The 22,622-nt window shown below is 43.8% G+C and overlaps 1 protein-coding gene across 1 annotated transcript in view; it reads right to left on the bottom strand.

The window, feature by feature from the left end:
* DENND11 (DENN domain containing 11) overlaps positions 1–19,053 on the bottom strand; it is a 46,975-nt gene extending 27,922 nt beyond the window's left edge. The window contains exons 1-3 of the mRNA XM_033193971.1: positions 18,744–19,053; positions 2,995–3,094; positions 1,901–2,059 (exon numbers count right to left, since the gene is read on the bottom strand). Of these exons, the coding sequence (XP_033049862.1) occupies positions 1,901–2,059; positions 2,995–3,094; positions 18,744–19,011 (527 nt within the window). The 5' untranslated portion in view covers positions 19,012–19,053. The remainder of the gene's footprint in view (positions 1–1,900; positions 2,060–2,994; positions 3,095–18,743) is intronic.
* Positions 19,054–22,622: the final 3,569 nt, after the last annotated feature.

Here is a 22,622-nt window from a genome sequence, read left to right as displayed (position 1 = left end):
GAATCACTTGCACCCAGGAGGCAGAGGTTGCAGTGAGCCAAGATCATACCACTGCAATCCAGCCTGGGTGACAGAGCGAGACTCCGTCTCAAAAAACAAAAACAAAAACAAACAACAAAACAAAACATTTGGCAATTTCAGAAACAGCACAGACAAAGATAAACTCTATAAGTATCTGGATGGAGAAAATTCTCCAAAATGACTAATTTCAGATAAAAGTAGAACAATATCTATAGCATCCTGAGGGGAAGAAGAAAGCATTCAAGAACTGTACAACCAGCTGAGGATAAGGGAACAGGCCAACAGTATTGATCATGCAAGATCCTTTCAAAGAAAGAAAAGTAAGTGATGGTAAAATGCAACCATTCAAGCATTTTATTTTTTTATTTACTTGTATGTTTTAGACAGGGTCTTGCTCTGTTACTCAGGCTGCAGTGCAATGGCGCAATCATAGCTCAGAACTTCTGGGCTCAAGCCATCGTCTCACCTCAGCCTCCTAAGTCGCTAGGACTACAGGTGCACACCACCATGCCTGGGTAATTTTTTTTGTTTTTGTAGAGTTGGAATCTTGCTTTGTTGCCCAGGCTGGTCTTGAATTCCTGGCTTCAACTGATCCTCCTAAATTGATCCTCCTTGTCCTCCTAAAGTGCTGGGATTACAGGCGTAAGCCACCATTCCTGATCAATTTTAATGTTTATATATTGTTTCTCAGTAAACAATTGTTACATTTTGTCACATATTGTCACATTTTTCATAATTTTTCTTAATTTTGGAGGAATATTTCAATGTCTAGTATATGTTACTGTGAAAAAATATTTACTTGAAGTTATAAGTAAAATTATGTTTAATATGTCATTAACAGTCTGCTATTTGAGAAAATTAAATCTATAAAATATTAATCCTATTTTTGTAAAGATATTTATATTCTACAATCACATTCATGGAATATTGTCAATGGATATCTGTGAGTGTTACTATTTGAGAGGATTTTTAAAAATCCTTTGTACTTTCATATAAATTTTTAAATAATAAACATGTTTTTCCAACAAACAACAAAGTTCACACTTTCAAAGCTGAAGATCACAATTATGTTGCATAAAAATGTTTAAATAGTGATAAATTTTAAAAGTATAGACTATAAAAGAATATATATATTGTATACACTCAAATATGTATTTTAAACGTACACACATACACAGAAAAGAAGTGGTAACATTTTTTCAGTGCTTCAGGGATTAGGGATAAATTTTCCCCTCAAAATCTGAAATGTAATTAGGTTACTTACATGATGAAAAAAATGTAAAGGAACTAATAGTTTTGCTGCTTCTGTTAAAAATTCTCTTCCTATCCCAGGCAACTTGGCTCACGCCTATAATCCCAGCTCTTTGGCGGGCTGAGGCAGGAGGATCACTTGACTCCAGGAGTTCAAGACCAGCCTGGGCAATATAGTAAGAGCCTGTCTCTACCAAAAAAAAAATTTTTTTTTAAGTTCTCTTCCTATTTTCCCAATCATAGTAAGAATCCCAATAATAAAAAGAGTAGGCTTTTTAAAAGTTTAGGATTTCTTTGCCAACTTGGGGCGAGGAGGTAACTATTGTGGCTTTGAATAAACAAAGATCATGTACCTGTCAACAAATGACTTAATTTAAAAAAGTGATGGCAGTATTAAATCCAAACGGAAGGCAGAATATACCCCGGCTTTCATTATAGAGTGAAGACTCATCATGCAGGACGTTGGCTGAAATGAAAGGACACTACCCGAGGCGTGAAACATCACCATGGATGTTCTTGGAAAGACATCTGCTGCTCTGGCACGCAAGTGCTATCTCCGAGGGCTCGTGCCATATGCACCAGCTGGTGGATCCTGCTGCCTCCCTGCACATGTACGGAAGCCACGTACCGAACCTGGTTCTCCAAGAAGTGCATGTAGCGGTAAAGCAGCGTGTAGGAGGGAGAGAGGATGCCCACAGACTTCATCCGCGCGCCACGTTCCAGCTCGCTCTCCACTGGCATGTTGGCAAAGCAGGCCAGGCCGAAGAAGGGCCCCTTTCGGAAATAGCTAGAAGAGACCAAATACATAGCGTGGCTCAAGATCCGAGAGGAATTTTGAGATGCGATCCTAAACAAAACAAATGAACTGTGTCCGGGGCTGTCAATGACAAAGCTCAGCCTCAAAGAAACGAGTAGGCCAAGCCACTTGACCTCACTGACGAGACGAGCAAGGCTTGAAGAGGTTACAGAACTTGCCAAGGGTCCCCTGGCTGGAGCCGGGAGTTGGTCCCTGGCAAGTCTGCTGCTCAGCTGCCCGCGATCATGGGACACATCTCTTCTCTCCTGCACCACAACTAATGACTTGGACGGGAGAAGCAGAACCAACATTCCTCTTCAGGCTCCTCTGGAACTAGGACTCTCTTTTGTAGCATAAACTGCGCTGATTCTTCCCTTACTTCCTGAGGCTCTGATATTTTTCAGTGAGCTGCCGTTTTATTTTCTCCTCTTTCTCACACTTGTATCAGTCATGAACTCAGCCCCATGAGGAGATTAAAGCCACTTCATTACCCTTAAGGTCTTTCCATTGTTCCTTCTCACAAAACTCTCTGAATGCGCCACTACACAGGACTAAAAACATGGCCTGACTTAAAGCTGGTATTTCAAGGTTGAACACATAGATGTCCTCAGTTAACTCACACGGGGCTGAAACTGTGCACTTTCATTAAAACCAAACCTCAGGTGAGGTCCACGTAATTTCTGAGAAAGTGAGAGAACCTCTACAGGTAGGGATTCTTAAGATTTGTAGGTCATGAAGCCCATTGAGAACCTGATGAAAGCTAGACATCTCGCTAGAAAAATGATGTCAACACAAAACTATCCATGTATTTTCAAGGCATTTACACGCAGCACATGAAGACCTCCTAATAAGAGCCCTTCTGCTTTGGGGAAAGTGTGGAGATGGGGGGAATGGTACGAAGAAGACTCCAGTTCAGAAGTACTTACATGAAATCAGATTGGATTTTATGGGACCCACTGGCCATAGATTTGAACTCAACACCTTCGAGGTCAATATCTTGAGGTAAGCACCATTCTACCATGTTCCCTGTAGGAAAAGGAAGATGCAACATCATTCAAAGAAAATGGGTTAGTACAGGGCTTAGCACACATGGCTTCTCAATAAACCGACTGCTGACTCAGCCTGACACAGACCCAGTGAGATGCTCAGAGCTCAGCTCCTCCATCACCGGCAGGGGTGACACCAGAGGACCCGGAGATGGACACTGAAGGAACCTCCCATCTCTGCCCTCAAACACTGTTCTCCTCCCTCAGGAGGATGCTGCCTTTGATTCTGTCCTTCTGCTCAACCACTTCCAAATCTGCCTTTCGTGGTCTCACTTCTCTGCATGTTTTTTTAACCTTACGCCCTCATTTCCTTATCTTGTGTTCTCTGCTTAATCCCTTGAGATCTTGATTCTATCTATAGCCACTAACGACTGGGAAAAATCCCAAAACATGTTTTAAATTCTCATTCTCATTCACCTCTAGGTAGGATTTGCTAATTCCTCAAACATTTCTCCTCTTTTTCCTAGATTTCCATGATAGAATACTATTTTAGTGCTTTTCCTGCCTCTTTGACCAATGTAACTCTGTTTCCCTCCCTCTCTCTCTCCTAAGTGAGGTCCTTCTTCAAGGGCCAATGATACTTGCTTCCAGAATCCTGGGACTCATTCACTCATCATTAATTATTTGGTTTCTCCTGAGCCAGATGCTGGAGATACAAAGTCCCTGACCTCAGTGATATTAGATTCCGGAGAGAAATGAGGAGATCTAGAGGAGATGAGCAGTTACAGTGCGGGGGGATCAATATTAGGACAGAGGATAAGGTGTGATTTCTTTTTTCTTTTTTTTTTTGGAGACGGAGTCTCACTTTGTCACCCAGGCTGGAGTGCAGTGGCGCGATCTCAGGTCACTACAAGCTCCACCTCCCAAGTTCAAGGCGATTCTCCTGCCTCAGCCTCCCGAGCAGCTGAGACTATAGGCGTGTACCACCACACCCAGCTAATTTTGTCGTTGTTGTTGTAGTTGTTTGAGACAGAGTCTCACTCTGTCACCCAGGCTGGAGTGCAGTGGCAGGATCTCGGCTCACCGCAAGCTCCGTCTCCTGGGTTCACGCCATTCTCCCGCCTCAGCCTCCCCAGTAGCTGGGACTACAGGCGCCTGCCACCTCGCCAGGCTAATTTTTGTATTTTTAGTAGAGACAGGGTTTCACCATGTTGCCCAGGCTGGTCTCCAACTCCTGACCTCAGGTGAATCACCTGCCTCAGCCTCCCAAAGTGTTGGGATTACAGGCGTGAGCCACCACCCCAGGCCAAAGTAGGATTTTAAAAGTACAAGCATGCCTCAGGCTGCGGGAATCAGGGAACTACACAATAGCAGTGTTATCTGGAGTCTTGAGAGAATACTATAGAATACTCCCTGTTGTTTTCATGCATATTCAAAAGGGTTTAAAGCAAAACACTAAGCTACTTGTGAGATTTCATTTCAGAACAAACTTCTTATTAACACTCCAAATCCTAATTTGCTAGGCATTAGAAAAACCATCAATAATCCCAGTCAAACAGCGCTTTCAGATAATTGTTCAGGGCATCAGGGAATATACAATCTAGTCTCAGGACATGGTAGTTATCATAGAGCACTGTTGAATCCCACACTCAGCAGCCCAAGGCACGTTCAAATAGTTTATTTTCAAAAGAGGAATGATTCTGATCATTTAGTCAATTCACTAAAGTGAAAAGCATGAAAAAGGAATTAAGAGTTCATAAAACAGAAAGCTTTGAAAATGTTATGTTTGTCAGGGTCAAAGATAAGAAAAAGCACTCAGAAAGAGGGGTGACCTTGGGCATGAGATGAGTTTTTTAAGCACCAAGTTCCCCCACGCTTTCTTATATTTTCCCCTACCATCCATGTCTATTACCTCCACAGTCCAGTGGATTTTTTCCCTGTGGCATGCATCAGGACAGCTAACAAGCTTTAAAAGGTGCCAGGGGCTACCCTAGGTCTACAGAATCACCATCCTCCCTGCCCTGCCACAGGGTGATCCTGCTGATGCACGGCAGGGATAACAGCCCCTGCTTGGGCCTCTGTGTACATGCTCCTCACCCTCCACAGTGGCAGGATATGCTCAGCAGAGGAAAGGGACAGGACAGTCTGGGACAGAGCTACAATGAACCTCGATAGGCTCTGTCAACCAACCTGCTTCTTCTAATACTCACTGCCTTGTTTACCCACACGCCACACATCGCTGGGTTCAGCTGGCTCAAACTTGGCTTCTTTCCTCTAACCCAGCCCACTCATGACTACTCAGTGTCTTAAAACTTTATTTACCCAAATGTTATATTGAAGTATAGCATAAGTATAGAAAAGTGCCAAGATGTTCATTGCAGCACTATTCACAATAGCAAAGGCAAGCAACCAACCCAAATGCCCACCGACAGTAGACTAGATGAAGAAAATGTGGTACACACCACAGAATACCATGCAGCCACCGACGGTAGACTAGATGAAGAAAACGTGGTTACACACCACAGAATACCATGCAGCCACCGACAGTAGACTGGATGAAGAAAATGTGGTACACACCACAGAATACCATGCAGCCACCGACGGTAGACTGGATGAAGAAAACGTGGTACACACCACAGAATACCATGCAGCCACCGACGGTAGACTAGATGAAGAAAACGTGGTACACACCACAGAATACCATGCAGCCACCGACAGGAGACTAGATGAAGAAAATGTGGTACACACCACAGAATACCATGCAGCCACCGACAGGAGACTAGATGAAGAAAATGTGGTACACACCACAGAATACCATGCAGCCACCGACGGTAGACTAGATGAAGAAAATGTGGTACACACCACAGAATACCATGCAGCCACCGACGGTAGACTAGATGAAGAAAATGTGGTACACACCACAGAATACCATGCAGCCACCGACGGTAGACTGGACGAAGAAAATGTGGTACACACCACAGAATACCATGCAGCCACCGACGGTAGACTGGACGAAGAAAATGTGGTACACACCACAGAATACCATGCAGCCACCGACGGTAGACTGGACGAAGAAAATGTGGTACACACCACAGAATACCATGCAGCCACCGACAGTAGACTAGACAAAGAAAACGTGGTACACACCACAGAATACCATGCAGCCACCGACGGTAGACTGGACGAAGAAAATGTGGTACACACCACAGAATGTAGACTAGACGAAGAAAACGTGGTACACACCACAGAATACCATGCAGCCACCGACGGTAGACTGGATGAAGAAAACGTGGTACACACCACAGAATACCATGCAGCCACCGACGGTAGACTAGATGAAGAAAATGTGGTACACACCACAGAATACCATGCAGCCACCGACGGTAGACTGGATGAAGAAAACGTGGTACACACCACAGAATACCATGCAGCCACCGACGATAGACTGGACGAAGAAAACGTGGTTACACACCACAGAATACCATGCAGCCACCGACGGTAGACTGGACGAAGAAAACGTGGTTACACACCACAGAATACCATGCAGCCACCGACGGTAGACTGGACGAAGAAAACGTGGTTACACACCACAGAATACCATGCAGCCACCGACGGTAGACTGGACGAAGAAAACGTGGTTACACACCACAGAATACCATGCAGCCACCGACGGTAGACTAGATGAAGAAAACGTGGTTACACACCACAGAATACCATGCAGCCACCGACGGTAGACTGGATGAAGAAAACGTGGTTACACACCACAGAATACCATGCAGCCACCGATGGTAGACTGGACAAAGAAAACGTGGTTACACACCACAGAATACCATGCAGCCACCGACGGTAGACTGGATGAAGAAAACGTGGTACACACCACAGAATACCATGCAGCCACCGACGGTAGACTGGATGAAGAAAACGTGGTATGCACACCACAGAATACTATGCAGCCATCGACGGTAGACTGGATGAAGAAAACGTGGTATGCACACCACAGAATACTATGCAGCCATAAAACGGAACGAGATCACGTCTTTTGCAGGGACATGGATGGAGCTGGAAGCCATTATCCTCAGCAAACTAACATGGGAACAGAAACCCAAACACTGCACGTTCTCACTCATAAGTGGGAGCTGAACAGTGAGAACACATGGACACAGGGAGGGGAACATCACATACCAAGGCCTGTCGGTGGGGAAGGGGAAGAAAAAGCATCAGAATAAATAGCTAACGCATGAAGGGCTTAATACCTAGGTGAGGGGTTGAGAGGTGGAGCAAACCACCATGGCACACGTTTACCTATGTAACAAACCTGCACATCTGCACATTTATCCTGAAACTTAAAATTTTAAAAAAGGAAAAGTGCACAAAGTACAACTCAATGGATTTTCCCAAAGTAAACATATTTGTGTAAGTAGCACCCAGATCAAGAAGCTGAAAGAACATTATTTGTACATCAGAACCCTCCCTCATAGAGCCTCCAAGTCATTAACCCTCTCTCATGAATTAGCTTGGCCTCTTCTGAGTTTCTACAAATGTAATTATAGTTTATATTCTTTTATGTCTTTTATGTCATCCATGCTGATGTGTGTAGCAATAGTTTGTTCATTTATTACTTCTCTCATATGCATGTAGCAGTTTACCTGCTTAACTGGTGATGCACATTCAGGTTACTTCCAATGTGAAGTTACAGCAACAGGCACTGCTGTAAACAATCCTGTATTTGCCATCTGCTGAAATAGCGTAAAGTGGCATTGCAAAGCATTGACCTGGTTGGGCTGAACTATCCTCCTCAGAATTTCCCTTCTTTGTATGCTTCCAGTTGAGATTTGGAAGTGAATCAATAGCCACGTCATGTTTGCATCTGTAAGGTCAGTGCAGAAGGTGCACTGCATAGCTGCTTCTCTGCAGGCTTACCACAGTGGTGAGGGGCAGCAGCCAGCCCTGATGATGCTGCAGCCACCATCCCTTGATCTTCCTTCAACTTCTCCGGCTCCTAAGCCAGGTGTGTGTGTAGTTCCATAATAAAGGGCATCAGCTTCTCCTTAGGAGACACCCACATCACCAAAGCTGGATACAGTAACAGCCTGATCCAAGTTCCCATCTATCTTCATGAGTTTCAGCTTCTTATTCCTCTTCCTCCTCTTCTTCTTCACAGATTTACTCTCTTCCTTCATAACTGTCTGCCCAGTAGACTTCAAACTCCAACAGCAGACACAAGTAACAGCCTTATATAGATTGTCTAACAGCTCCCACAGTTGCATAAAACCAAATCCCCGCAACAAACTCCTTTATGTATCTCCTAGTTTTTCTGTTTCTTTGATTGAACTTTGACTATCACAATATGCACATTTCTACTACATCCCTAGGACTAGAATTGCTTTAAGAATGTTTGCATAACTGCAAACTAAGACACTCTCAATGATTCCCAAAGTAATATTTCCCAAGCTTATGTTAATAGGGCTTCTGCAAAAAAGAAAACAAAATTTTGTGAAATGTGTGTTTTTTTGGCCAAGTTATCTCAGCTTAAACAAAGCTAGACACATTCCTCTATTGCAGAACTTCTCAGAGCCTTTAATATGCCACTCTGCATCGTGAATCTCCATGAGATCAATACAGTGCTTAATGTTTCCCCAAATTCTCCTTTTTAAAGGAGTATCTTAAATTTTTTAAAGGAGTATCTTAAGAGACTAATTTTATAGAAGGCATTTTTTTAAAAAAAGAAATCTAGGTATATCAAGTGTGCAAGCTGTCCTTCAATATCCACTCTTCCCTTCTTACATTTATTATATATTAACAGATTTATATATTATATTATATATAAACAGATTTATTAAGGGCATGCATGTGTTTAAAAAAACTGATGAATTGGTGTTAATTACCCTAGAAATAGTAATAATATTGTAGTTATATAGGAAAATGTTCTTATCCTTAGAAGGTTTATACTCAAACATTTAGGAGTCACATATTATCATATCTGTGACTTACTTTCAAATGGTTCAGGAAAAAAAGGCATATCCAGATCTGTATATAGTCAGTTCTACTTTTATCACTTACTGGATTTGTGTCAATGCAACAGATGTACTTGAGAGCAATTTGAGCAAAGGGAATTTCATATTCACTTATGCTATAGACGCAATGCAATCCCGATCAAAATCCCAGCAAATTATTCTGTGGATATTGACAAGTTAATTCCAAAGCTTACATGGAAAGGCAAAAGACCCCAAATAGCCAACATAATACTGAAGAAAAATAAAATTAGAAGATAAACAGTGCACTCAACTTCAAGACTTATTATAAAATTAATCAAGAGAGTAGGTATTGGTGAAATATCAGACAAATAGATTAATGGAACAGAATACAGAGGCTTGAAACAGACCTACACAAGTAAATGACGTAATCTTTGCCAAAGGAACAAAGGTAACACAATGGAGAAAAGATAGTCTTTACGATAAATGGTGCTGAAACAAGTGGACATCTACATGCAAAGATGTAAAACTGGACACCTACTTTACCCCTTTCACAAAAATTTATTCAACGTGGAAAGCAGCTAGCCTAGGAAACATAGCGAGACCCTGTATCTACAAAAAATTAAAAAAAGATAGCCAGGCATGGTGGTATGAGCCTGTAGTCCTAGCTACTTGGGAGAGTGGAGTGGGAGGATCACTTGAGCTCAAGTGGAGTTCAAGACTGCAAGGAGCTATGCTCACTCCACTGCATCCCAGCCCGGGCAACAGAGTGAGACCCTGTCTCTAAAATAATAATAATTTTTAAAAATATGGATAGTAAACCAAAACGTAAAACGCAGAATTATAAAACTTCTAAAAGATAACACATGAGAAAAATCTAGGTGACTTTGGGTTTAGCAATGAGTTTCCGGATATAACACTAACAGCACAATTCATGAAGGAAAAATGGATACACTGGACTTCATTAAAATGTAAAACTTCTGATCTATGAAAGACACTATTAAGGGAATGAGAAGACAAGCCACAGACTGAGAGCAGATATTTGCAAAACACATATCTGATAAAGGACTGTTATCTAAATTATACAAAGAACTCATAAAACTCAACAATAAGAAAACAATCCAACTTTTTAAAAGGATACAAGATCTGAACTGACACCTGATCAAAGAAGATACACAGATGGCAAATGACATATGATGTTGAATATTTTTTCATACGCTCATTAGGCAATTGCAAATTAAAATAACAATGAGATAGCATGACACACATATCAGAACGGCTAACATTCAAAACACCAAAAACACCAAATGCTGATGAGGATGTGGGACAACAGGAATTCATTGCTGGTGGGAATATAAAATGGCACAACCACTTTGAAAGACAATTTGGCAGTTTCTTACAAAACTAACATATTATCATATGACCCAGCAACCATGCACCTTTGTATTTATCCAAATGAGCTGAAAACTTACATTCACACAAAACCTGCACAAAGATGCTTACAGCAGCTTTATTCACAATGGCCCAACACTGGAAAACAACCACGATGTCCTTCACAGGTGAATGGATAAACAAAACATGAGACATCCATACAATGAAATACGTTTTAGCAATACAGAAAAATGAGCTATCAAGCCATGAAGAGACATGGAGGAACTTTAAATGCACGTTGCTAAGTAAAAGAAGCCAGTCTGAAAAGGCTACATACTGTATGATTTCAACTCTGTCACATTCTGGGAGAGGCAAAATTATAGACACAATAAAAAGATCAACAGGAAAGGAGGGATGAATAGGTCGAGCACAGATCTTTAGGGCAGTGAAACTATTCTGTATGATACTGTTATGGTGGATATGTAACATCGTGCATTTTTCAAAACCCATTGAACTGTATACAACAGTGAACCTTAAGGCAAACTATGGATCTAAATAAACAATAATGTATCAATATTAGTTCAATTATAACAAATACACCACACTAATGAAAGATGTTAATAAAGGGAAATTATTTGTGTAACAGTGAGGGGGAGATAGTATAAGGGAACTCTGTACTGTCTGCTCAATTTTTCTGTAAAATTAAAATTGCTCTAAAAAAATAAAATATATTAGTTATGGAAAAAACCCTAATTGATGAATTAACCTAAATTAACTACTCTAAGAGTGGTAATGATACTATGGTGATGTAGAAAAACAGCCTCATTCTTAGGAGATTTATACTGAAGTATTGTATTGTATTTTATTTTTTTTAAGAGACAGGGTTGCCCAGGCTGGAGTGCAGTGGCCCAATCATAGCTCACTATAACCTCTAACTCCAGGGCTCAAAGGATCCTCCCATTTCAACCTCCCAAACAGCTGGGACTACAGGCATGCGCCACCACACCTGGCTAATTTTTTCATTTTTTGTGGAGACGAGGTCTCGCCATGTTGCCCAGGGTGGTCTTGAACTCCTGGCCTCAAGAAATCCTTCCACCTCGGTCTTCCAAAGTGTTATCACAGGCATTGGTATACATATTCATGCCCAGCCCATACTGAAGAATTTAGAAATGAATGCCATGACATCCACAACTTACTTTCAAATAGTTCAGCAAAAAAATAAAAGTCTATTTATATCTCTACAATCAGTTCTGCTATAATGCTTGTTGAATCTGTTCCAAAGCAATCGATGTATTAGGGAATTTGACGTTTGTTTATGCGTGATTTCAATCATGAAAAACACAAAGTGAATGTGGAAAAAACTACACCCAGCTGAATCAAGCCGTGTCGGAATCTACAAAACACATCCACCTTAAGCATCTACCTGCTACCTCAGGTCACCTCGTTCTGAGCCATGCCATGCACCTCTAGCGTCACAGTTTTGCCTCTGATTTCAGACAACCCTCCTCCCACCACGCATAGTAATTCACAGGCTCAATCCTTTCAGCACTCACCTCCAGATACACACACCAGGTCTTTTAAAGGTACAGTTCCATGTTTACTGAGTATTTATGTATTTCTTAACCATTTATCATATGCAAAACTGTCCTATAGTTTTTGGTAGGTTTCTATCTTTAAAAAAGAAAAAATGTGGCACTGACGAAGTTTTTCTCAGAAGCCCTAAGATTTTTAGTTCATGATTTTTTTTGCCGCACAGTGATTTTTGGAACACATATTTCATGTTATACGGGGAGTGACTAGATAAGAATAAAGCAAATGGGGCCAAATGTGAATAAACGGGGACTCTAAGTGAAAGACACACAGGTTTCCACTGTACTATTCTTTCAACTTCTCCAAACATTTCAACTTACAAACTGGGGAAAATAACCGAAATAATAGCAATGTGTAAAAACATAAGGAGAGCCTAAAGGACTTTGCAAGAGCCAAAAATAATTGAGGCCATGGACCACAGATAATAGGGAATGAAGAACTATCAGGACTTGAGGCTATCCTACAGAAACATTACAAATGAAAACCAGCTTACATATGGAATCTGAGGAGGCTTAATGGAAAGTGATTTTGCATCATTAGTCATCCTTATGGGATGTCTTTTAATACCAGAAAGAAACGCATCCTGACTGCTACTTATGCCAGGCTCAGTCTTCACATTCCAAGCTTCTAGGTCTTCCAAATATCCTCACTGTATTAAGAACTCAGCCAGGGAGCTGGGGCCTGGAAGATTCAACAAAAGAGGTCATCTCATGGCTAGTCCATCAAAGAGAGGAGTCGCCACTGACAAGTGCCCTTTTCTCCCCTAATTGCTCTCCTTCCATCTCCGTGTCCTTTCTCATCTTGCACCATGACTTGGGCCTATTACAGGTACTTATAGGCACTTCCTAGCCTCTACTGCAAAGACAACTTCTGAGGAGGGATTCACACAACGACCACGGGAGGCACAAATGGAGCAACATGCATTGTGGACAGTCAGCTGGTCACTGAACAAATATTGGTGGGGCACAACCTGGCAGCATGGTGCCTGCCAGGTGCTGAGCTCATGCAAAGGCAAATATGTCTGTGTTTAAAGGAACCTGGACTAACAGACTATGAGGCTGGCAGCTCAGTTACCCAGGGAAACACAGAAGGCCAGTGTCGCGCCTGGCTGAGGATGTACAGATGGTCTGAGCCCTGCCACTCCACAGCTCCGAAGGTCAGCCTGACAGCTCTGTGCACCAGGGCCTCCCAGAGCTGGGGTTTTATAAGTCCACGGGCTAGGCCAGATGTAGGCTGTCCTATCTAGGTTGACAATTGCCTCTGACTTCCAAAACTACTTGTTTAAATGAGAAATGACCAAACCCCCAGATGTCTTAAAATTCATCACTATTTCCTAGGGATAACGGACATTAACTGCAGCAACTGTGGTCTGCTAGAAAGTTCACCTCAAAATATTTAAAATAGAGAAAGCAATGATCTTGAACCAAAACAATCTCTCTTTAATAGGAAATATGTCCATTTCTTTTTCCTCTGTTAGATGACCCCCAAGCGAGCACTTCCTCCTGAGCTCTGCATTTCCTAGCCAGAGAGTGCCTCAGCTGGAGATCCTCTTCCAGCTCCTCTGACCTGAGGAGTGGAACTCCCACCCCAGCACGTGCCTGGGCTTCTACTCTTTCCACGGGCATTTTCCCATCTGTGTATACAGATTCTAATCAGGAAGTCAAAACAAATCCTATTTCAGGAATAAAGGTATGCAACCAAGAGTATTCCAGGTCCCAACAACACATTCGCTTCACATAACCACCTAAAGGGGCCACCAGATCCCACAGATGGAAACCTCCAAAGAGTATTTGGTCCAGACCCTAACACCAGAAAAGTAAATAACCCATGTGAGTTGACTTTGGGTCTTACATGGTTTGAAACAGTCTTTAAACCACCTAGGCTGAGAGCACATACAAGGCAAAGAGAAAAGCATCAGGATAAAGAATGCTGAGTCAGGAAGAAGCTAATCCTAGTGATTTAAAGTCAGCTATATGCCAATCCATGGCTGAATTCCAATGCATTCACTTTACAAAGAAAGACCTTCCATTTCACAGATCCCATATCATTCTCCACTGGGTGGTGGTGTGGTGTGGATAAGGGGTGCAGGTAGACTTGGGCTCTGGCCCTAACTTTAGACAACTTAATGGCTCGGTGCACCTGTTTTTCTCATGATTATGGTGGAGCCCGTTGGGAGGATCAGGGGCAGGTTGTTGAAACATGTGGCACAGTCCTTGGCACACAGTAGGCACTCAGGAGGTGGTGGGTGTTACAATTACCATTTTTATTTTCCCCTCCTCAATTTTCAAGAGAAGAAACTAACTTCACAGCAGATGGCTACAAACTGATTTCTCCCTGAAAACCACAAGCAGGTGAATCACCAACCACCTGGGAAAGATTCTGCCATGGAGGGATTAAGCAAATGAACCACAATTGTATTCCACTGGCATTTGGTGTAAACACAGGAGAGGAATCGCGACATGACAGTTTCTCTTCCTGCGAGACTTTCTGGCCGGGTATCAGAATCGGCTTTTTCTTTGCCTGCATTTGAGCTGTTCATGCTTACGACTGTTCTTTGCATCTTAAAACTGTCCTCCCAATTTTCCATTCGCATTCTACTTTGTCACTTTCCCACCCATTGCTGGAGCCATTTATTATTTGCCATGAGTCAGATGACCTGGGCAGCACTCCAAGTCGTGCCTCAGACACCAGACCTAGCCCTAATCTCACTGGGCCTCCATCATCTCCATTGTTTAAAACAAAAAAAAAATGCTTGTGTTTCATAGACTATACAGGGAATCTATAGAGATTAAAATTAGCGTGTGTGATTTTAAATATACTCACCTGACATAAACATAGAAGCGCTTAGATACATTAAATAGATGTTTAAATGTAATCTGGGCACTGGCTAGAGGCTGAGGGAGGAACAGGTAGAAATTCATTCCCAAGAAGAAAGGGAGAAACATCTTGAAAACCTCAGCGGGTGATCTGCCTCTCACCTTACCCCTCCTCTTGCAAGCTGCCCCAATACAAACACACAGAGCACAGGAATTTCTCCCAGACACCCACAATAAAACTCTAAACACAGCAGTGTAAAGTTAATCTCTTATAAAGAAACAGTCTAATGAGGCAGATGCACAGATGCCCAGACATTGTATGTTCAAAGCTTCATCGGCCTCCATCCTGCCCACACACACGTCCTCAGCCACACGGTGAAACCGCTCTTGCCACCATCTGGGAGCAGGGGTGTTCCCCAAGTGTGACAATATCCTTTCCTTTAATCAAGCAGACTGAGAAAATGTTACTAGAAACCCAAATAACAAAAGTAAAATTAAAATCAAGGCTCTAAATCATGGGGTTGAACAAAATGAAAAAGCAGTATCTGGCTTTCAACATCTTCCACCCAGCTTGCAGAGTTAGCATCTGGGTCTGGTTTCAATAGCCGCTTTGTGGCCCAGATGATCAGCACCACCACCCTAAGGCCCCCTGCTCCAGATAAGGACTGAGTGTACGTGTACGCCTCGCTTTGAACCTGAAGCCCCTGTTCTTAAGTCATTTGTAGACTCAACAACCATACTTTTCAATCCATGAATCTGATGGAAATAAGCTTTAAGACTTTCTCTGATTCTTCCCACAGATGGCCTGCCCAGCTTCCCAAAACTTGTATCTGAAAGTGCAAAAGGATTACTCTTATTTCCACACCTCAGAGAATCACTGCATATATTCCTGCTCAAACGCACACATACACCCCTTCTAACAAGGATCCACCTCTCCTTTTCCTTCTTACTCTACTTCCTAATGAATGTACCACAGCTATGAATTCTCTTCTCCCTCTTTCACTCTCTCCCTCTCTCTCATGTACACACACTGATTTGGACACATGCCAACAGTTATCCACATTACATGGGAAGATGCACAAAATACCATGGCCCGGGCAGTAAGTGACGGGGTGGGGAGGGTTGAGGTGGGTGTGGGGTGGGGGGAGGAAGGATCTCCTAGGAGTGGAAACCGAGGACACAGGTGGGAGAGACATGGGGAAGTGGCTAAGCAGGCAGGTCAGCGAGAGAAACCAGATGGCAGACAAATCACACCTGTGTAAGAACTTCAACAATACGCTAATTTTGGTAAAGAAGTCAATATTCACTTTACTGCGCACACAGGTGAAGGAGGGGCAAAATCTGGGCGGGCCAATATTAAATAGGAACAAACAGCAGATCTGCCTCAGCAGTAGAGAGGAGAAGATGCTGGGCCAGTGATGCCTCCAGTTCCCTGTGCCACTGTGGGCCTCACGCCACCGGAACCATCACACAAGGGGTACATCCCACACTCTCTGAGGGCCCTATCCTAGTGCTAACCTTGAGGCTCTCAAAAGCTCCGTAGCATTCATTCACTACATCTCCTACTTTTAAGATATATACAAAATAAAATTATATGGTACAAGGTCTATCAGAGTATTTTTACAGGATGCAAAGTGCCATTTAGGACTAGGATAGATGACAAGAGACAAACACATTTATGAGCAGGAAAGGACTGCTTTCCCCCCACCAAAAAAAAAAAAGTTACAAGTGCTCCCTCTCACGCTGTGCTCTTTCTCCCTCCCTCCTCATCCATCCCTGGATAAGGATCAGATGCCAGGGGTTCAGGCAGCATAGTATACTAGAAAGACAATGGGACTTACAGTCAAGTATTTATTGGCTACTTAATATTCCCAAATTACCTAAGCATCCCTGGTATGTTCCCTCATTTATAAATTGAGCATAAATGATCCTCAAATTACAGAGCAGTGATCAGAATAAATCAAACAGCATATAGTAAAATGCCTGCACAAAGTGTCTAAGTATCTGTTACAATCCCTTCTTTGCACAGCAGCCTTAGTCTGAAAACCATCACACACACACACACACACACACACACACACACACTGCGTATACACAAAGCCATGCTTACTGCCTGTGACTGACAAGGAATGGGGGCAGGTACTAGCCTTTTGGTGTAATAATATCAAATATCAAATATTTGTAATAAATATCAAATAGCAATTGGCCAATATCAATAACTGATCAATGACCAGATTATCAACTATCACTCTGTCTGTGATTAGTGTAAGACTTTCTTTTCTCTTTCCCTTCCCTAAGAGTCTACCGCTGGAGCTACCAATATTAAATCAGACCGTTGAATGTGCCCTTTCCATTCCTTCTAGCTACTCTGAAATACTTCCCAGGATAAGTCATATGCTGGTAGCTGTTTACCTGTAAATGATGGGGTATGGCATAAGGAATATGATTAGTTACAAAGTATTGGTTTTTGTCTAGTATTACGGGTTACTTTGGTCAAAAAAGACCAATATTTTTCAAACTACTGGTATCTAGGAATCTCAAATGCGAGTCAGTCAGCATGTCTGATGAACACTTAAGAAAAAAGAGCCACTGCGTATTCCAGCCTGGGCGACAGAGTGAGACTGCCTCAAAAAAAAAAAAGAATGCATTACATGTAGAAGGAGTCAGCACAACTTCATGAAATGTCTGTTTCAGTTGCGTAATACCGTATGTATGTGAGCATATTGGTTGTGATGTAAAATTAATTTCACATGATAGGTCAGTCAAAAAAGTTTGAAAGCCATGGAAATGGGGCAAAGGAACAAGCAGAAGTCACAAAGGCCTGAATTCTCCCCCCAAACTCTGTCCCTACAAATGGAGCTCCACAGTGAATCTCATATTCTCCCTGTGTCCCACAGCTGAAAACCCCAAAGCTACCGGCCTGGAACCCATCCTCAGCTGCCACACTGGATTCCCCTTCTCCAGATCCTAACCCCCTTTTTCCCCACTCCATCCCACGTCATCCCAGAAAGCAGCCAATATTTTCCTGCACGAACAGGCACTCCACACTCCAGCAGCTGCCCTGGAGACATTGACAGTCACACCTGGGTTTCCTTAAGCCCTGACACCACAACTCCTGCGATGCCACTTCCTTCCCCCAACACCGAACAGCACAGTCGCTCTCAGAGTCAGAAGTCCCTAGCTGACCCTCCAAGGCTTCCTGCGCGCGCAGGGTCATTCTTCCCCTTTCTATCCCCACCTGGAAAATGCACACCTCCCTGCCGGGTGGCTAGACTAAGATTATGTAGGATAAGACTTTAATTCTCCAAGCATCTCCGAAAGACAGCCTATCCGGGGAGGCTTCTCCTTTAATCAGCCTTCAGCAGAATCCCTCAGCCCCATCCCTTCATGCTCCCGGCGTTAATTCCTCAAAATAATGCAGTCAGAGAAAGTGAACTTGGCCGCTAGGAAAGTTACCCAGGAGGAAGCTACGGGGAGCTAGAGCGAGCAGGGCGGGGGAAGGGGGAGGCCGGAGAGCTCAGGGCGCTCGCCTGGGGGGGTTTCCTCCGCTCAAAGTGAAAAACCTTCTAGCCCGCAAGAAAAGAAAACAAAACCCAACGCGGCCACAAACCGGATCTCCTGTCACTGGAGAGGCGCGAACACCACTGTGGGGCTGGGACTCAGAAGAGAAGAGGGGAGGGGAGGGGAGAGGAGGTCGGCGGGGCTGAAACAAAGCCCTCGGGGCCGCTCCAAGAGGCAGCGCGCCAGCACCCGGCTGCGCCCCGAGGCAGGGAGCTGGGGACGCTCCGACCCCCGTCCTTCCCCGAGCCCCGGGCCGCCGCTGGTGCGGGGTGCGGGGCCGGGAGGGCAGGTGCGCGCGCACCGAGCCCCTCCCCCGCGCCCCCAAAGCCTGGGGACACCCCGACCCTCCCCGAGCCCCCGGCCCTGGCGCGGCCCTCACCCGAGCGGGGGTCGAAGGTGACCACGAACACGGCCACCACCTGGTCCTCCTCCACATCGCCCAGCTCCAGGCGCCCGGGCTGCAGCAGCACCTCCGGGGCGGCCGGCTCCTCGGGCTCCCGCCTCCGGGGCGGCTCCGCGGCCGGCCGGGCGCCCCCGCCGCCGCCCCGGCCCCAGCCTCCCGCCTGCGGCTCCGGGGCCTGCGGCAGGGAGACGGCGGGGCCCTCGGCCCAGCGCAGCAGCGGCGCCGCGTCTCCCTGCTCCACCATGGCGAGGCGAGGCGGAGCCGCGGGCGCGAGGGGCGGGGCGGGCTGGCTGCGGGAACCCCCCTCGCCTGGCCGCGCCAACGCCGCCGCCGCCCGCCGGGTCTGGCGCTGCCCGGGGCCCCGCCGCGTAAGCGCCTTTCCCACGGAGCCGGAGCAGGCGTCCGCGGAACCGGCTTCGGGAACCGCGAGCCAGTTCGGAGGCGCCGGTGTGCGCGTCCGTGTGTGGGACGCGTGCGGCCAGAACGCTCATCCTTGCGTGCATGCACCTGTGTGCGGGTGGAGGTGCCTTCTCACCTAGGGTTCCGTGGTATAGCTACCACTGTGAGTTTTTATGTCATCATTATTTTTTAAAGTCCCCTGGTCCTGTGGACCGTGACAGATATGTATTACATAATCCTGGATGTGTGGCAGAATCTGCTTCTAAGCCGCGGAGTGAGGCAGAGGCGCCCTGGCTACCCAGGTGTTTGCAATATAGCCATCAATAAACACTGAAAAGGCCATAGGGTTAAGGTTTGGGAATTTTGCTCTTCCTTTTATATTGCAAACTGATTAGGATAGAGTATGAGTTTATTTCCTGGTATATATACAACTTGAGGGAATTAGGAGATGCTGGAGCGTTTGTGGGGCGAGGGATATTCCCTCAGAAGATCAGGAAAAGGTTGCTCAGGGGAGAAAGAGGAAAGTCAGCTCTAAAGCTGATGGCTTTGGAAATTGATTAGGGGTTTTCTATGAACCCCCATTTTATATTTAAAAATAAATTTTAAATGCCTCAATCCGTGAGGTAAATCTAGCAGCTAAGCAACTCTTTTAAGAGGACATGTGTATAAAAATAGGAAGAGCTATTAAAATGGAAAGAAGGAGGTGGCAAGCGGAGGAGGTACACAGTTCATCCAGGGTTCAGCAAGTTACTCCACGGTTTGCCTGTTCTCAAAAGGACTCAGTAGAGCTATGTGTTGGGTGTTACTCCAGGGGATGTTTATGAACATCCGTGTCCTACACGCCAGCAGTGCAATGATAATGTGATTTAACCCGTATCCCTAAGGAGATAACCAATGATTGCCCTAGGCGGCCACTTCTAGTCTAAAATCTATGATATAACAATAAAGAATGTACTTATGCAGCATTTTACCCCCAGGAACAGGGTCTACTTTCATTATTTACATATTTAGTTCAGCCTTTTCCCGATCTTACAAGGGCAAGTTTACAAGGGCAAGTAAGTGACCATTCAACGCTCACTCCCTGGAGTATGTAGACAGTCACTGAAATAGATGAGGAGCCCCAGGCATGGTCCAGCCAACACCAGGGCCAGGGCATTATCTGGCTCATTCAAAGCACACCAGACTAGACTATATCCAAACTACTCCAAGCCAGATTCCAAAGCCCGCTACTTCAGAAGATCAGGCCATAGCCAAAGCTTTTCAGGTTGAGGCATTCAAAATTTTATTTTTAAATATAAAGTAGAGGTTCATAGAGCATAAACAATTTCCAGAGCCATTAGCTTTAGGGATGATGGACTTTCTCCTTCTCCCTGGAGGGACTTCCTTGTCCTGATCTTTTGTAGGAATAGCCATCTTCCACCCTCCCACCCCCTAGCACATCCTAGATTTAATACCCTCAAGCTGTGTATATACCAGGAAATAAACTCATAATTCTCCTCCCAATCAGTTTTTTATATAAACAGAAAAGGAAAATTTCCAAACCCTAAGCCTATGGCCTTCTCCAGTCATTTGTGTGTATATCCTGGCTTATCAGCCACAATGTCTATCTTTCAATAACTGGTGCATAATAAGTGTCCAACGAATACTTGTCAATTAAATATATGAATGAAAGTAGAGACTTACAATTCTGTGCAATGGGCCCTCTTGTCAGGCTTTATCTAACATCTTGGACCTAGTAGGTGTTCAAAAATGTTAATGACAGTGATGACATCCCTCTTAGCACATGCATTCACAGTCTGATTGAGGTATTGTACGTGACCATCAGTTATCTCCTCTTTGGTGACTGAATTTCACAAGATGATAGGGAGGGAACTAACTGAATTGAGCTATTAGAATAGCTCTGCTGTTGACGAAAAGAAGAGAGGACGGAGCAATCATATTCAGAGACCCTAGTCTGATGTAATATTTCAAAATGATTTCACCTAGGACACCATATGTGTAAAACTGAAAATTTATTTTATTTTCCCAAATAGTAAATATGTCTATGTTATATCAAATACAGAAAACTATCTTGGATCTATAATCTCACCACGGAGTTGGCCACTGTTAAGATGTTGCTGATCCTATTTCATCAATTCTAGGATGCAAAATGTTTAGTTTTTAATGTTGCCATAGTGACTCACGATTGCTGCTAGTCCCTGCTGAGGTCTAGTTTTCATAGAGGACATTTTGACTTGCTTTTGTTAGCCATCTGGAGGCACCACCAACCTGGGAGTGCTTTGAATAAATTCTCCACTGAGGTTCATTCAACCACACAACCTAGCTTCAATACTGACTTGTAGTTCACATTCTTAGGCAAGATTATTTTCTCCTTTCACCTAGTGACCCAGTTGAGACAAGCACATTTTCTCGCTTGTCAGATCTCTCCGTGTGGGAGGTTTACTGGCCACAGTTTCTTCATAGCACCCCCATTAGACTTCTCATTTTTTAAATTATGAATGGCATATAAATATAATAGAACAGTCAGCCCTCCACATTCACAGGGTCAGCATCGGTGGTAACGTTACCTTGTTGCTGACATGTACTATGTAGTTAGGCCTAGGAAGGTTGCATCTGCACTGAACATATGCAGCCCTTTTCTTGTCATTTTTCCCTAAATAATACAGTAGAATGACTGTTTACATTTTATTAGGTATTATAAGTAGTCTAAAGATTATTTAAAGTATATAGGATGATATGCCTAGATTACATGTAAATACTATGCCATTTTATATCAAGGCCTTGAGTATCCATGGATTTTGGTATCCATGGGGGTCCTGGAACCAATTCCCACAGATACCGAGGGAGGACTATATATCTTAAAATAGATATATGTACGTTTACATGTTGAAATTATGCTCTATATCCATTTTGTGTTATTTTTACCCTTAACATCAGAATATGAACAATTTGAGATCTGATTTAGAAACTTTTTATATGCATCCTTTTTTTCTTTTTCTTTTTTGAGATGGAGTGGCCTGCATCATTCGTGTGTATGTTTTCCATTGTATGTGTGTTTGATCATTTACTTAGCCGTCTTTCATTGCTAGATAGTCAAGACCCTCCCTTTTTGTTGTGCCTAAAGTTTTGATCAAATATCATTCTTACTAAGCCCTGTGATACTAAGCCCCGTGCATAGCACTGGGACAGCTGGGAAGAAAACAGACGTTCCTTCTCATCAGGCTCACAGCCAGGCAGGAAAGACAGCTTCAAGGCAAGAAATGAAATTTAGAATGAGGGGAGACAGGTAGGGCAAATGTGATCTGCCATTCAGGTGGCTGGCTTATGATAAAGGTGGCAATGCTGGGTTAAAGTGCGTTCACAATTTTAAGGTTCTCTTGATTGTGCCGCCAAATTGTTGATTCACCAGTGTATATGAGTATCAGTTTCATTTCACCCTTGTCTAAATGAGGTATT

The sequence above is a fragment of the Trachypithecus francoisi genome, unplaced genomic scaffold, assembly GCF_009764315.1.
Source record: "Trachypithecus francoisi isolate TF-2019V2 unplaced genomic scaffold, Tfra_2.0 Lachesis_group4, whole genome shotgun sequence".
NCBI lineage: Eukaryota > Metazoa > Chordata > Mammalia > Primates > Cercopithecidae > Trachypithecus > Trachypithecus francoisi.
This window is presented reverse-complemented; position numbering and strand designations above follow the sequence as displayed.